Source organism: Triticum aestivum, chromosome 3D, assembly GCF_018294505.1.
Source record: "Triticum aestivum cultivar Chinese Spring chromosome 3D, IWGSC CS RefSeq v2.1, whole genome shotgun sequence".
Lineage (NCBI taxonomy): Eukaryota > Viridiplantae > Streptophyta > Magnoliopsida > Poales > Poaceae > Triticum > Triticum aestivum.
The window spans coordinates 561,841,623-561,859,399 of NC_057802.1; the positions used below are offsets into that span (position 1 = coordinate 561,841,623).

At 43.9% G+C, this 17,777-nt stretch overlaps 1 protein-coding gene across 2 annotated transcripts; it reads left to right on the plus strand.

Annotated features, from left to right (window-relative positions):
• Positions 1–264: 264 nt before the first annotated feature.
• LOC123080496 (F-box/FBD/LRR-repeat protein At1g16930) lies at positions 265–2,347 on the plus strand. 2 transcript variants are annotated; one of them, XM_044503421.1, is made up of 3 exons: positions 265–1,364; positions 1,437–1,571; positions 1,831–2,347. In XM_044503421.1, exons 1-3 carry the CDS (start codon positions 321–323, stop codon positions 2,065–2,067), a joined length of 1,416 nt encoding a protein of 471 aa, XP_044359356.1. In that variant the 5' UTR covers positions 265–320; the 3' UTR covers positions 2,068–2,347. The 2 variants fall into 2 exon arrangements, with proteins under 2 accessions (XP_044359356.1, XP_044359357.1); XM_044503422.1 differs by having other exon boundaries at positions 265–1,337.
• The last annotated feature ends 15,430 nt before the right edge of the window (positions 2,348–17,777 follow it).

Sequence of the window (17,777 nt, forward strand, 5' to 3'; positions counted from 1 at the left end):
TCTGGAAAATAAATGTTTTTGGATGCATGAACACTATTTTTTTAACATGTGGAGATTTTTATTAAAAAAATAGTTAGTTTTATTTTTCGGTCGAATAATAGTTTTTTTAGGCCGATGTACGATTGGCCGATGTGGAAACAAGGCCGATGTGGAGATTCTTCAAGCGGCGACGCGTTCATGGGCCGGCCCATAAGAGCGAGCGCTTCTACAGAAGCAGCCTACCACGGACACACTCCAGAAAACAGCGCCTCCATTCCCCACCCCTCCCTCCCCCAAACCAAATCCCTCGCCGTCGGCCGCCTCCCCCTCCACCGGCGGCCATGGGCGACCCTCAGTTTACCATCGGCACCTCCATGAGCGATATACTCGCCACCATGGAGCGCGACGGCCACGACCCTGCGACGATCTCCCTCGGCATAAACGCGATGCTCTGCTTCGTGTACGACTACCTGCCGGAGCCGCCCGTCTCCCTCACCGCCTCCCTCTCACTCGCCGGCGCGTCGTGGGTCCCCGACGGCGTCGACCGCATCAGCCGCCTCCCCGATGTGCTCCTCCGCGACATCATCTCTCGCCTCTCCGCCAAGGACGCCGCGCGCACCGCCGCCCTCTCCTCGCGCTGGCGCCCGCTCTGGCGCTCGGCGCCCCTGGCTCTTTTCGACATCAATCTCTTTCCGGGCGGCGACGCGTCTCCCTCTCCCTGCGCAGTCACCGCCGCGGTGTCCGGCGCCCTCGCGGCGCACCCGGGCCCTTTCCGCTGCGTCCACCTCATCTGCAGCACCATGGACAAGCACCGAGGTGAAATGGCGCGCTGGATCGACATCCTCGTCGCCAAGGGGGTCCAAGAACTCGTCTTTGTCAACCGCCCTTGGCCGATAGACCTGCGCCTCCCCGCCACGATCTTGAGCTGCGCCTCCCTCACCCGCCTCTACCTCGGCATTTGGAGGCTCCCGGACACCGCCGCCGTGCCGCGCGGTGTCAGCTTCCCCAACTTCCGTGAGCTCGGCCTCTGCTGGAATGTCATGGAGGACCGTGACCTCGCCTTCATGCTTGAAAGAAGCCCCGTCCTGGAGTTCCTCGGCATAATGGGGAGCCAGACCGGAGTGCGCGTCCGCCTCGTCAGCCACAGCCTGCGCTGCGTCCAGCTGGGCTTTTCTTTCATGGAGGACATCGACGTGGTGGATGCCCCTCGCCTGGAGAGGCTCTTCCAATGGGAAACTGTTTCCGCGGTCAATAGCCGGGCCATGGCGAACCGCTCTTTCAGAATCAAGATTGGCCATGCACCTAACCTGCGTGTGCTGGGATACCTTCAGCCTGGAGAGCAAGAGCTGGTCGTCGTGGTACAGAGCTGTATCAATTTGCAAGTGGTACAGAGCCGTGTCAGTTAATAATGCTAATCTATGATCTGAATTATTTTATCTGTCCTTCGTGCATTGCAGGCTGGGAGCAAGGAGAACATTGTCCCTAGTGTCCAGATTTTGGCCATGGAGGTGCAGTTCGGTGCCCGCAATGCTGTGAAGAAAGTGCCCGGCTTTCTCCGCTGTTTCCCCAACCTGGAGACTCTCCATGTCCAGGTAAAATTGTAATTTTGCAGTATTGGTGGCAATTTTGCATTATTGGTGGCTGTGTTATCTAGCAAGGTCAGAACTTATTACTCCTATATGTCTAGCATGGTCTGAACTGACAATATGTCTAGCATGGTCAGAACTGTGAATCAGATTAATTATAAGTTGCTGGCCTGCTGCTGCTATTGCTACTGCTGCATGATATGTCCTCGTGGCAAAGATCCCTGAACCATGTATGCCGTATTCGGCTGATCGATTTCATCTGCAGTCCCCCCGCATACTTGAGGAGTCCATCGGCAAGGTCAATCTCAAGTTCTGGCAGGAGGGCGGCCCCATCGAATGCGTCCTGCGGAGCATGAAGAAGTTGTTCTTCTACGAGTTCCGAGGGTCGAGAAGGGAGCTTTCCTCAAGTTTATCACGGAGAGAGGTCGGGTGCTGGAGCAGATGGTGGTTGTGGTGGCCAGTCAGTATTTCTCCTCAGGGGACAATGTCAATGCCAAGCTGAAGCCTCTGGCCAATGCAAAATGGAGCAGCAAAGCTTGCAAGCTAGAGCTCTTCAGAAGCCCATTCGAGGAGGTGTCAGATCCTCCTTACTGCCACAAGATAGCTTCTGATTTTGGGTTTGCTGACCCTTTTGACCTCCAGTACTACTCCGAAGCAGAAGTGATCTCTGTAAGTTAATTAGCAGTAGCTCTTGTACAAGAGTCTTCTGGTACCTAGCTAAACCTTATGTTGTCGTCAGACCTGGGAAGCTATTTGAGCTGTGAAATGCTTGTTTGTGCCAAGTCAAGTTTTAGGTGGGACGTTGCTGGACGCATAACAGGTGGAATTAGATATCTAGCTAGTCAATTGTGAGCAGGGCTATCTAAGCCAGTAGTACTCTAGTGCCCAACTGGTGGTAATGGTCTTTCTGCTTTGTTGAACTGCAGTTTCAGTATGTCGTGTAGTTTTTGTTGTGAGCATGAATTAATCTGCTATGCGCTGGGTTGGTTTCAGCTCAAAAGAGTACTAATTGATTACCACAATTACTGTCTTTAGTTTTGATTTTCACAAACTTTTGCTACATGTTTCTTATATAAACTGTACTGAATACTGCCATAGTGCCATTGCACGGAGATGTTGGAAACCTTCACAAACAGGATCAACATCTTCACTGAAGGAGTGGTGCTAGAGAAACCAGGGTGAGCTATACTAGCATGGAACCACCCTGTTGAGTACAGAAATAGATGTATGTGACCAGGTCATTGATTTGGAAAAATAGATGCGTCATTTTGCTCTTATGTCCTGAGCACACTGTGTGTGAAGTGGACACATGGATAATTAGTTCTGTCCAACATGTAATGGGATTATCATAGCAGCCTTGGGATGTGCTTACTATTATTGCTATGTATTCCTTTCGTCCTTGTTGTTTCTCCAAGGATTTACTTCAATTCCCTTGCAATACGCTTTTCACATGCATTGCATGAAGAACTACTCAGTCCGTCCCAAAATAATTGTCTTAAGAGTATTAGATAACTTGGTTATAATGTGGGCCATGTGCTTGCTCGACCATGAATAGCGCCGGATTCTATGCCTCTCAGCTGGGTGTTAGGGTCTTGAGAGATAGTGGTGTATGTGGTTGTTTCTTCCAGTGCCTGCATCTGTGTTGAGAGATACTATATGTAGGTTTAGGTTGTAGCTTTGGTTGCTAGTGTTAGGGTCTGTGGCTGTTTCTTCTGCTGTCTGCGTCTGGTTTTGAACATGCAATAAAATTCCCTGCAAGACTTCGTTTGCAGCCCGGTTGCTGGAAAAAAGACTTGGCTGGCTGTTGCAGGCCCAGCCCGGGAGCCTAAAACTTTGTTACTATGTGGTTGTATTCTAATATAAATGCAGTCAGGGGAAACCCCTTTTGTTAGAAAAAATTATAGTAGTTATAGTGCTTTTATCGTATAAGCTTTCACTGATTTCGTAACAAATATGTCAATGAACTCTCATTGTTTTTAGAAAAAAAAAACGTTCACACCGATTCCAATGAATGAATACACACAAAACATCTAAGGATTTCAAACATGTTTACGCAAATTTCAGTCATTGTTACACGTCTCACAAGTGAGTTTGACCATGTTTTTCTGGGTTTCAGAAACATCTAGTCTTGTTTTCAAAGAAGTCCAGAAACATTTCGACAAAATTCGCGCTGATTTTGGCAACTGCTTTAGGCAATTCATACTAATGCCGCGCTGGCAACTGCTCTGTTGTGATCTGTGCTGTGTGTTGGGCCTTAAACTGAAGCCCTTATAACAGAACTGTGGGTGCTCCGACTTCCAAGCAGCTACAACAGAATCTATGAATAATGACATAATGCTCATATTGGGCTAAGAAATCTATAAAGCGCTCAAGCTTCGCTTGTCTATGTAATCTCTAATGACATGCCGGCCCGTCGATCAGGCAGGTCGACGCTGCTGTTGTGTGGGAGCACAACAGCCCAGCAGGGCAACTCCGGCCTCTTTGCTTGTTCCGAAGCCCAGCAGGACAAATTTTGGTAACCGTGCTACTCGAAATGATATTTGAACTTCTGAAAATCCTGGAAGAGTTGCTGCTATTGTCGGACAGCTACAGCTGGAAGGAGGTGGGGATGCAGGCGGTCAGAGCAACTCCAACGTGATGATCCGAACGGACGCGCATTTTGTCTGTCGGCCGAGCGGACGGATGTGCCTGCTTTTTCGTTTGGTTCGGCCGGTGCGTCCAACGGTGGCCGACGCATTTCCCTGCATTAAATTTTTTTTTTAAAACATGCGGCTGAAATAAACTTAGTTATACATTAAACAGCTGGTCAACCGCCGGCCAAAGTCCACTTAAGCACTAAATAAAACATAAAGAAAAAACTAAAAACGCGCCCGCACACTGCCCTAGGCCTTGCCCTTGCCCTTCCCGTCGTCGTCGCCGGTGAGGTCGATGAAGGTCGGCGGCGGCCCAGCCCACGGGAATGCGCTCTCCCATGCCACCAGTGTCGTCTCCTCCGGCGGCCGCATTGCTGCGCGGCAGGCGCGATCCTCCTCCTTCTGCTCGCGGTGCTCCTCCTCCTCGCACTCCCACTGCATCTAGTGCTCGCCGTCGGCCCGCTCCTCCTCCAGCCAATGTTGCTTCCATCGCTCCAAGCGGGCCGCCTCCTCCTCCGGCGTTGCGTCCATATGGACGGGACGAGCGCTCACGCACTCGCGGACGATGTCGGTCCATGTGTACGTCTCCTCAAGAGCGGCAAAGGAGAGAGGGAGGCGGTGGCATTGCTGCACGGCAGACACACTCCTCCTCATTCTTCTCGCGACGCTCCTCCTCCTCGCACTCCCACTGCATCTGGCACTCGCCGTCGGCCCGCTCCTTCGCCAACCAATGTTGCTTCCATCGCTCCAAGTGGGTTGCCTCCTCCTCCGACGCTGTGTCCATGTGGACGGGACGCGCGCTCACGCACTCGCGGACGACGTCGGTCCACGTGTACGTCTTGTTGGGGAACGTAGTATTTTAAAAATTTCCTACGATCATATAAGATCTATCTAGGAGAAGCATAGCAACGAGCGGGGAGAGTGTGTCACGTACCCTCATACACCGAAAGCGGAAGCGTTTTATCAACGCGGTTAATGTAGTCGTACGTCTTCATGATCCGACCGATCCTAGCACCGAACGTACGGCACCTCCGTGTTCAGCACACGTTCAGATCGATGACGTCCCTCGTACTCTTGATCCAGTTGAGGCCGAGGGAGAGTTTCGTCAGCACGACGGCGTGGCGACGGTGATGATGAAGTTACCGGCGCAGGGCTTCGCCTAAGCACTACGACGATATGACGAAGGTGTGTTTCTGTCGAGGGGGGGGGGGACTGCACACGGCTAAGAGAAACTTTGGTGTGCCTTTGGGGTGCCCCCTCCCACGTCTATAAAGGGGGAGGGAGGAGGAGGCCGGCCAAGGTGTGGTGCGCCCAAGGGGGGAGTCCTACTCCAAGTAGGATTCGGCCCTCCCCCCTTTCCTATTCCTACAAGGAGAAGGGGGAAAGAGGAGGAGGAGAGAGAGGAAAGGGGTCCCCCAACCCCTAGTCCAATTCGGTTTGGGCTTGGGGGCGCGAGCCTCCACCTGGCTACTGCCTCCTCTCTTCCACTAGGGCCCATGAAGGCCCATTAACCCCCCGGTACTCCGGAAAATACCCGATACACTTCGGAACCATTCCGGTGTCCGAATATAACCTTCCAATATATCAATCTTTATGTCTCGACCATTTCGAGACTGCTCGTCATGTCCGTGATCTCATCTGGGACTCCGAACAACCTTCGGTACATCAAATCACATAACTCATAATACAAATCGTCATCGAACGTTAAGCGTGCGGACCCTACGGGTTCGAGAACTATGTAGACATGACCGAGACACATATCTGGTCAATAACCAATAGCGGAACATGGATGCTCATATTGGCTCCTACGTATTCTACGAAGATCTTTATCGGTCAAACCGCATAACAACATACGTTGTTCCTGTTGTCATCGGTATGTTACTTGCCCGAGATTCGATCGTCGGTATCATCATACCTGGTTCAATCTCATTACCGGCAAGTCTCTTTACTCGTTCCGTAATGTATCATCCCGCAACTAACTCATTAGTCACATTGCTTGCAAGGCTTATAGTGATGTGCATTACCGAGAGGGCCCAGAGATACCTCTCCGATACTCGGAGTGACAAATCCTAATCTCGATCTATGACCACTCAACAAACACCATCGGAGACATCTGTAGAGCATCTTTATAATCACCCAGTTACGTTGTGACGTTTGATAGCACACTAAGTGTTCCTCCAGTATTCGGGAGTTGCATAATCTCATCGTCATAGGAACATGTATAAGTCATGAAGAAAGCAATAGCAATAAACTAAACGATCATAGTGCTAAGCTAACGAATGGGTCTTGTCCATCACATCATTCTCTAATGATGTGATCTCGTTCATCAAATGATAACACATGTCTATGGCTTGGAAACTTAACCATCTTTGATTAACGAGCTAGTCAAGTAGAGGCATACTAGGGACACTCTGTTTGTCTATGTATTCACACATGTACTAAGTTTCCGGTTAATACAATTCTAGCATGAATAGTAAACATTTATCATGATATAAGGAAATATAAATAACAACTTTATTATTGCCTCTAGGGCATATTTCCTTCAGTCTTCCACTTGCACTAGAGTCAATAATCTAGATTACATAGTAATGATTCTAACACCCATGGAGTCTTGGTGCTGATCATGTTTTGCTCGTGAGAGAGGCTTAGTCAACGGGTCTGCAACATTCAGATCCGTATGTATTTTGCAAATCTCTATGTCTCCCTCCTTGACTTGATCGCGGATGGAATTGAAGCGTCTCTTGATGTGTTTGGTTCTCTTGTGAAATCTGGATTCCTTCGCCAAGGCTATTGCTCCAGTATTGTCACAAAAGATTTTCAGTGGACCCGATGAACTAGGTATGACACCATATGAACTCCTCCATCTAGACTCCTTCATTTGCTGCTTCCGAAGCAGCTATGTACTCCGCTTCACACGTAGATCCCACCATGACGCTTTGCTTGGAACTGCACCAACTGACAGCTCCACCGTTCAATATAAATACATATCCGGTTTGTGACTTAGAGTCATCCGGATCAGTGTCAAATCTTGCATCGACGTAATCATTTACGATGAGCTCTTTGTCACCTCCATAAATGAGAAACATATCATTAGTCCTCTTTAGGTATTTCAAGATGTTCTTGACCGCTGTCCAGTGATCCACTCTTGGATTACTTTAGTACCTCCCTGTTAAACTAATAGCAAGGCACACATCAGGTCTGGTACACAGCATTGCATACATGATAGAACCTATGGCTGAAGCATAGGGAATGACTTTCATTTTCTCTCTATCTTCTGCAGTGGTCGGGCATTGAGTCTGACTCAACTTCACACCTTGTAACACAGGCAAGAACCCTTTCTTTGCTTGATCCATTTTGAACTTCTTCAAAACTTTATCAAGGTATGTGCTTTGTGAAAGTCCAATTAAGCGTCTTGATCTATCTCTATAGATCTTGATGGCCAATATATAAGCAGCTTCACCGAGGTCTTTCATTGAAAAATTCTTATTCAAGTATCCTTTTATGCTATCCAGAAATTCTGTATCATTTCTGATCAACAATATGTCACCCACATATAATATCAGAAATGCTACAGAGCTCCCACTCACTTTCCTGTAAATATAGGCTTCTCCAAAAGTCTGTATAAAACCATATGCTTTGATCACACTATCAAAGCGTATATTCCAACTCCGAGATGCTTGCACCGGTCCATAAATGGATCGCTGGAGCCTGCACACTTTGTTAGCACCTTTTCGATCGACAAAACCTTCTGGTTGCATCATATACAACTCTTCTTTAAGATATCCATTAAGGAATGCAGTTTTGACATCCATTTGCCAAATTTCATAATCATAAAATGCGGCAATTGCCAACATGATTCGGATAGACTTAAGCATCGCTACGGGTGAGAAAGTCTCATCGTAGTCAATTCCTTTAACTTGTCGAAAACCTTTCGCAACAAGTCAAGCTTTGTAGACAGTAACATTACCGTCAGCGCCAGTCTTCTTCTTGAAGATCCATTTATTCTCTATGGCTTGCCGATCATCGGGCAAGTCAACCAAAGTCCACACTTTGTTCTCATACATGGATCCCATCTCAGATTTCATGGCCTCAAGCCATTTCGCGGAATCTGGGCTCCTCATCGCTTCCTGATGTCTACTACACAACCTTCTTCTTGTAGACGTTGTTGGGCCTCCAAGTGCAGAGGTTTGTAGGACAGTAGCAAATTTCCCTCAAGTGGATAACCTAAGGTTTATCAATCCGTGGGAGGCGTAGGGTGAAGATGGTCTCTCTCAAACAACCCTGCAACCAAATAACAAAGAGTCTCTTGTGTCCCCAACACACCCAATACAATGGTAAATTGTATAGGTGCACTAGTTCGGCGAAGAGATGGTGATACAAGTGCAATATGGATGGTAGATATAGGTTTTTGTAATCTGAAAATATAAAAACAGCAAGGTAACAAGCGATAAAAGTAAGCACAAACGGTATTGCAATGCTAGGAAACAAGGCCTAGGGTTCATACTTTCACTAATGCAAGTTCTCTCAACAATAATAGCATAATTGGATCATATAACTATCCTTCAACATGCAACAAAGAGTCACTCCAAAGTCACTAATAGCGGAGAACAAACGAAGAGATTATTGTAGGGTACGGAACCACCTCAAAGTTATCCTTTCTGATTGATCTATTCAAGAGTCCGTAGTAAAATAACACGAAGCTATTCTTTCCGTTCGATCTATCATAGAGTTCGTACTAGAATAACACCTTAAGACACAAATCAACCAAAACCCTAATGTCACCTAGATACTCCAATGTCACCTCAAGTATCCATGGGTATGATTATACGATATGCATCACACAATCTCAGATTCATCTATTCAACTAACACATAGAACTTCAAAGAGTGCCCCAAAGTTTCTACTGGAGAGTCAAGACGAAAACGTGTGCCAACCCCTATGCATAAGTTCACAAACGGAACCCGCAAGTTGATCACCAAAACATACATCAAGTGGATCACGTGAATATCCCATTGTCACCACAGATAAGCACATGCAAGACATACATCAAGTGTTCTCAAATCCTTAAAGACTCAATCCGATAAGATAAGTTCAAGGGGAAAACTCAATCCATTACAAGAGAGTAGAGGGGGAGAAACATCATAAGATCCAACTATAATAGCAAATCTTGCAATACATCAAGATTGTGCCAAATCAAGAGCACGAGAGAGAGAGAGATCAAACACATAGCTACTGGTACATACCCTCAGCCCCGAGGGTGAACTACTCCCTCCTCGTCATGGAGATCGCCGGGATGATGAAGATGGCCACCGGTGAGGGTTCCCCCCTCCGGCAGGGTGCCGGAACAGGGTTCCGATTGGTTTTTGGTGGCTACAGAGGCTTTGCGGCGGCGGAACTCCCGATCTCTTCTGTTCCCCGATGTTTTTAGGGTATGTGGACATATATAGGCGAAAGAAGTCGGTTAGGGGAGCCACGAGGGGCCCATGAGGGTGGGGTGCGCCGAGGGGGGCAGGCGCGCCTCCCTGCCTCGTGGCCACCTCGAAGCTTCCCTGACATCTACTCCAAGTCTCCTGGATTGCTTCCGTTCCAAAAATAACTCTCCCGAAGGTTTCATTCCGTTTGGACTCCGTTTGATATTCCTTTTCTTCGAAACACTGAAATAGGCAAGGAAACAACAATTTGGGCTGGGCCTCCGGTTAATAGGTTAGTCCCAAAAATAATATAAAAGTGTTTGGTAAAGCCCATAAACATCCAAAACAGATAATATAATAGCGTGAAACAATCAAAAATTATAGATACGTTGGAGACGTATCAGCATCCCCAAGCTTAATTCCTGCTCGTTCTCGAGTAGGTAAATGATAAAAACAGAATTTTTGATGTGGAATGCTACCTAACATAATTTTCAATGTAATCTTCTTTATTGTGGCAAGAATATTCAGATCCATAAGATTCAAGACAAAAGTTTAATATTGACATGAAAACAATAATACTTCAAGCATACTAACAAAGCAATCATGTCTTCTCAAAATAACATGGCCAAAGCAAGCTATCCCTACAAAATCATATAGTCTGGCTATGCTCTATCTTCATCACACAAAATATTTAAATCATGCACAACGTCGATGACAAGCCAAGCAATTGTTTCATACTTTTGATGTTCTCAAACCTTTTCAATCTTCACGCAATACATGAGCGTGAGCCATGGACATAGCACTATAGGTGGAATAGAATGGTGGTTGTGGAGAAGACAAAAAGGAGAAGATAGTCTCACATCAACTAGGCGTATCAACGGGCTATGGAGATGCCCATCAATAGATATCAATGTGAGTGAGTAGGGATTGCTATGCAATGGACGCACTAGAGCTATAAGTGTATGAAAGCTCAACAAAAGAAACTAAGTGGGTGTGCATCCAACTCGCTTGCTCACGAAGACCTAGGGCATTTTGAGGAAGCCCATCATTGGAATATACAAGCCAAGTTCTATAATGAAAAGTTCCCACTAGTATATGAAAGTGACAACATAGGAGATTCTCTATCATGAAGATCATGGTGCTACTTTGAAGCACAAGTGTGGTTAAAGGATAGTAGCATTGCCCTTCTCTCTTTTTCTCTCTTTTTTTTATTCGGGCCTTCTCCTTTTTTATGGCCTCTTTTTTTATTTGGGCTTCTTTGGCCTCCTTTTTTTCGTCCGGAGTCTCATCCCGACTTGTGGGGAAATCATGGTCTCCATCATCCTTTCCTCACTGGGACAATGCTCTAATAATGATGATCATCACACTTTTCTTTACTTACAACTCAAGAATTACAACTCGATTCTTAGAACAAATATGACTCTATGTGAATGCCTCCGGCGGTGTACCGGGATGTGCAATGAATCAAGAGTGACATGTATGAATGATGAATGGTGGCCTTGCCACAAATACAATGTCAACTACATGATCATGCAAAGCAATATGACAATGATGGAGCGTGTCATAATAAACGGAACGGTGGAAAGTTGCATGGCAATATGTCTCGGAATGGCTATGGAAATGCCATGATAGGTAGGTATGGTGGCTGTTTTGAGGAAGGTATATTGTGGGTGTATGATACCGGCGAAAGGTGCGCGGTATAAGAGAGGCTAGCAATGGTGGAAGGGTGAGAGTGTGTATAATCCATGGACTCAACATTAGTCATAAAGAACTCACATACTTATTGCAAAAATCTATTAGTTATCGAAACAAAGTACTACGCGCATGCTCCTAGGGGGATAGATTGGTAGGAAAAGACCATCGCTCGTCCCCGACCGCCACTCATAAGGAAGACAATCAATAAATAAATCATGCTCCGACTTCATCACATAACGGTTCACCATACGTGCATGCTACGGGAATCACAAACTTTAACACAAGTATTTCTCAAATTCATAACCACTCAACTAGCATGACTCTAATATTACCATCTTCATATCTCAAAACAATCATAAAGAATCAAACTTCTCATAGTATTCAATGCACTTTATATGAAAGTTTTTATTATATCCCTCTTGGATGCCCATCATATTAGGACTAAATTCATAAACAAAGCAAATTACCATGCTGTTTAAGACTCTCAAAATAATATAAGTGAAGCATGAGAGTTCATCTATTTCTACAAAATAAAACCACCACCGTGCTCTAAAAAGATATAAGTGAAGCACTAGAGCAACGACAAACTACTCCGAAAGATATAAGTGAAGATCAATGAGTAGTTGAATAATTATGCAACTATGTGAAGACTCTCTAATATTTAAGAATTTCAGATCTTGGTATTTTATTCAAACAGCAAGCAAAACAAAAGAAAATAAAATGACGCTCCAAGCAAAACACATATCATGTGGTGAATAAAATCATAGCTCCAAGTAAAGTTACCGATAGACAAAGACGAAAGAGGGGATGCCTTCCGGGGCATCCCCAAGCTTAGGCTTTTGGTTGTCCTTGAATTTTACCTTGGGGTGCCTTGGGCATCCCCAAGCTTAGGCTCTTGCCACTCCTTATTCCATAGTCCATCGAATCTTTACCCAAAACTTGAAAACTTCACAACAGAAAACTCGTAAGCTCCGTTAGTATAAGAAAATAAATCACCACTTTTGGTACTGTTGTGAACTCATTCTAAGTTCATATTGGTGTAATATCTACTGTATCCCAACTTCTCTATGGTTCATACCCTCCGATACTACTCATAGATCCATCAAAATAAGCAAACAACACATAGAAAATAGAATCTGTCAAAAACAGAATAGTCTGTAGTAATCTGTATCATTCAAATACTTCTGTAACTCAGAAACATCTACCAAAACAGGAAGACCTAGATAATTTGATTATTGATCTACTGCAATTGGAATCAGTATTTTATCACTTTCTGGTGATTTTTAACAATTGTGTTCGTGAGCAGAAGGTTCCTGACTTTTTCAGCAAGATCAAATAATTATCATCCAAGAAGATCCTATAGGTTTTACTTGGCACAAACACTAATTAAAACATAAAACCAAATCTAACCAGAGTCTAGATGATTTAATTATTACTAAACAGGAGCAAAAAGCAAAGGACAAAAATAAAATTGGGTTGCCTCCCAACAAGCGCTAACGTTTAACGCCCCTAGCTAGGCATGATGATTTCAATGATGCTCACATAAAAGATAAGATTTGGAACATAAAGAGAGCATCATGAAGAATATGACTAGAACATTTAAGTCTAACCCACTTCCTATGCATAGGGATTTTGTGAGAAAACAACTTATGGGAACAATAATCAACTAGCATAGGAAGGCAAAACAAGCATAACTTCAAGATTTTCAACACATAGAGAGGAAACTTGATATTAGTGCAATTCCTAAAAGCATATGTTCCTCCCTCATAATAATTTTCAGTAGCATCATGAATGAATTCAACAATATAACTATCACATGAAGCATTCTTTTCATGATCTACAAGCATAGAAATTTTATTACTCTCCACATAAGCAAAATTCTTCTCATTCGGAATAGTGGGAGTATCATAAGAGACTCGAATACTATAAATTGTTTCCACATTAAGACACTAATGTTTAGAAAAAGGGTAATCATAATCATGACAAGTTTTATAAATAAAATCATCACTACTTTTTATAGCATAAGTGTCATCACAATAATCATCACAAGTAGGAGGCATGCTATCATCATAATAAATTTGCTCGTCAAAACTTGGGAGGCTAAAAATATCATCTTCATTAAACGTAGCATCCCCAAGCTTGGGACAAACAATTGGAGCAAATATATTCTCAAACATGTCATTCTCATCAGACATAGCATCCCCAAGCTTGGGCCTTTTCATATCATAAGCATAATCACTCTCATCATTAATAGTATGGATAGCACCAATAGTATAGCAATTATCATCATCACAATGAGTAGTAGGAGCAACATCATTTGGGAGGGATACCTTTTCACCTTTGCTTCTCCGTCTTTTCTTCTTCTTCTTCACATTATGTGTGGGTTCAATCCTCTTTTTGGAGCTCCTTATTAATGAAATTGGTTGAATAGAAGGCTCCTCCTTGTTACCTGATTCATCATAAGAAATAATAGGAGAATATTGGGAAGTCTCTTCCCTTTCGTTAGTATTCTCTTCATCTTCTATTTGTTTTCTTTTCTTTATGTAATTGGCAATATAAGGATTTTCAATACAATTCACCGCACAATACATAAAAATTTCTTCTAGATAAATATCGAGGAATTTCTCAAGGTTATATTCTGGAATATGCTTAGTTATACATTTCATTTCTTCATAACCCAAAAGCAAACTAAGTTCATTATGATATGCAAGGGAAATCAAGTCATCACAATTTTTGGACACGATTCGATCATGAAACAATTTGCATTGGAGATTTAAATGACCACGTTCCTTGCAAAGTTCACAAGTATGGCGAAGAAATTTTAAATTTTCAGCACAAACATCTAGCCTCTCTTGCAACCATTTAGTTTCTAAATACTTATGCCTCTTGCAAAATCTATCTTTCCTATTTGGTGTGTACTTGCAAACTCTATGCACTCCACAACAGTTGACATGCTTATAAGAGACATTTTCATCATGACTAGTGCAATCATCATTAGTACTATGGATATTCAAGGAGTTCATACTAACAACATTGCAATCATGCTCATCATTCATAGATTTAGTGCCAAACATTCTAATGCATTCTTCCTCTAGCAATTGAGCACAATTATCGGAATCCTTATTCTCATGAAAGATATTAAAAAGATGAAGCATATGAGGCACCCTCAATTCCATTTTTTTGTAGTTTTCTTTTATAAACTAAACTAGTGATAAAACAAGAAACAAAAAGATTCGATTGCAAGATCTAAAGATATACCTTCAAGCACTCACCTCCCCGGCAACGGCGCCAGAAACTGCTTGATGTCTACTACACAACCTTCTTCTTGTAGACATTGTTGGGCCTCCAAGTACAGAGGTTTGTAGGACAGTAGCAAATTTCCCTCAAGTGGATGACCTAAGGTTTATCAATCCGTGGGAGGCGTAGGATGAAGATGGCCTCTCTCAAACAACCCTGCAACCGAATAACAAAGAGTCTCTTGTGTCCCCAACACACCCAATACAATGGTAAATTGTATAGGTGCACTAGTTCGGCAAAGAGATGGTGATACAAGTGCAATATGGATGGTAGACATAGGTTTTTGTAATCTGAAAATATAAAAACAGCAAGGTAACAAGCGATAAAAGTAAGCACAAACGGTATTGCAATGCTAGGAAACAAGGCCTAGGGTTCATACTTTCACTAGTGCAAGTTCTCTCAACAATAATAACATAATTGGATCATATAACTATCCTTCAACATGCAACAAAGAGACACTCCAAAGTCACTAATAGCGGAGAACAAACGAAGAGATTATTGTAGGGTACGAAACCACCTCAAAGTTATCCTTTCTGATCGATCTATTCAAGAGTCCGTAGTAAAATAACACGAAGCTATTCTTTTCGTTCGATCTATCATAGAGTTCGTACTAGAATAACACCTTAAGACACAAATCAACCAAAACCCTAATGTCACCTAGATACTCCAATGTCACCTCAAGTATCCGTGGGTATGATTATACGATATGCATCACACAATCTTAGATTCATCTATTCAACCAACACATCGAACTTCAAAGAGTGCCCCAAAGTTTCTACCGGAGAGTCAAGACGAAAATGTGTGCCAACCCCTATGCATAAGTTCACAAACGAAACCCGCAAGTTGCTCACCAAAACATACATCAAGTGGATCACGTGAATATCCCATTGTCACAACAGATAAGCACATGCACGACATACATCAAGTGTTCTCAAATCCTTAAAGAGTCAATCCGATAAGATAAGTTCAAGGGGAAAACTCAATCCATTACAAGAGAGTAGAGGGGGAGAAACATCATAAGATCCAACTATAATAGCAAAGCTCGCGATACATCAAGATCGTTCCAAATCAAGAGCACGAGAGAGAGAGAGAGATCAAACACATAGCTATTGGTACATACCCTCAGCCCCGAGGGTGAACTACTCCCTCCTCGTCATGGAGATCGCCGGGATGATGAAGATGGATACCGGTGAGGGTTCCCCCCTCCGGCAGGGTGCCAGAACAGGGTCCCGATTTGTTTTTGTTGGCCACAGAGGCTTGCGTCGGCGGAACTCCCGATCTCTTCTGTTCCCCAATGTTTTTAGGGTATGTGGACATATATAGGTGAAAGAAGTCAGTCAGGGGAGACACGAGGGGCCCACGAGGGTGGGGGCGCGCTTAAGCGGCAGGCGCGCCTCCCTGCCTCGTGGCCACCTCGAAGCTTCCCTGACGTCTACTCCAAGTCTCCTGGATTGCTTCCGTTCCAAAAATAACTCTCCCGAAGGTTTCATTCCATTTGGACTCCATTTGATATTCCTTTTCTTCGAAACACTGAAATAGGCAAGAAAACAACAATTTGGGCTGGGCCTCCGGTTAATAGGTTAGTCCCAAAAATAATATAAAAGTGTTTAGTAAAGCCCATAAACATCCAAAACAGACAATATAATAGCATGGAACAATCAAAAATTATAGATACGTTGGAGACGTATCACTTCCTCATAGTTCGTAGGTTCGTCATGGTCAAGTAACATGACCTCCAGAACAGGATTACCGTACCACTCTGGTGCCGATCTTACTCTGGTTGACCTACGAGGTTCAGTAGTAACTTGATCAGAAGTTTCATGATCATAATCATTAGCTTCCTCACTAATTGGTGTAGGAATCACTGGAACTGATTTCTCTGATGAACTACTTTCCAATAAGGGAGCAGGTACAATTACCTCATCAAGTTCTACTTTCCTCCCACTCACTTCTTTCGAGAGAAACTCCTTCTCTAGAAAGTATCCATTCTTAGCAACGAATATATTGCCTTCGGATTTGTGATAGAAGGTGTGCCCAACAGTCTCTTTTGGGTATCCTATGAAGACACATTTCTCCGATTTGGGTTCGAGCTTATCAGGTTGAAGCTTTTTCACATAAGCATCGCAGCCCCAAACTTTAAGAAACGACAATTTGGGTTTCTGGCCAAACCACAATTCATATGGTGTCGTCTCAACGGATTTAGATGGTGCCCTATTTAACGTGAATGCAGCCGTCTCTAAAGCATAACCCCAAAACGATAGCGGTAAATCAGTAAGAGGCATCATAGATCGCACCATATCTAATAAAGTGCAGTTACGACATTCGGACACACCATTACGCTGTGGTGTTCCGGGTGGCGTGAGTTGCGAAACTATTCCGCATTGTTTCAAATGAAGACCAAACTCGTAACTCAAATATTCTCCTCCACGATCAGATCGTAGAAACTTTATTTTCTTGTTACGATGATTTTCCACTTCACTCTGAAATTCTTTGAACTTTCAAATGTTTCAGACTTATGTTTCATCAAGTAGATATACCCATATCTGCTCAAATCATCTGTGAAGGTCAGAAAATAACGATACTTGCCACGAGCCTCAACACTCATCGGACCGCATACATCAGTATGTATTATTTCCAACAAGTCTGTTGCTCGCTCCATTGTTCCGGAGAACGGAGTTTTAGTCATCTTGCCCATGAGGCATGGTTCACAAGCATCAAGTGATTCATAATCACGTGATTCCAAAAGCCCATCAGCATGGAGTTTCTTCATGCGCTTTACACCAATATGACCCAAATGGCAGTGCCACAATAAGTTGCACTATCATTATTAAACTTATATCTTTTGGCTTCAATACTATGAATATGTGTGTCACTACTATCGAGATTCAACAAAAATAGACCACTCATCAAGGGTGCATGACCATAAAAGAAATTACTCATATAAATAGAACAACCATTATTCTCTGATTTAAACGAATAACCGTCTCGCATCAAACAAGATCCAGATATAATGTTCATGCTCAACGCTGGCACCAAATAACAATTATTCAGGTCTAAAACTAATCCCAAAGGTAGATGTAGAGGTAGCATGCCGACGGCGATCACATCGACTTTGGAACCATTTCCCACGCGCATCATCACCTCGTCCTTAGCCAATCTTTGCTTAATCCGTAGCC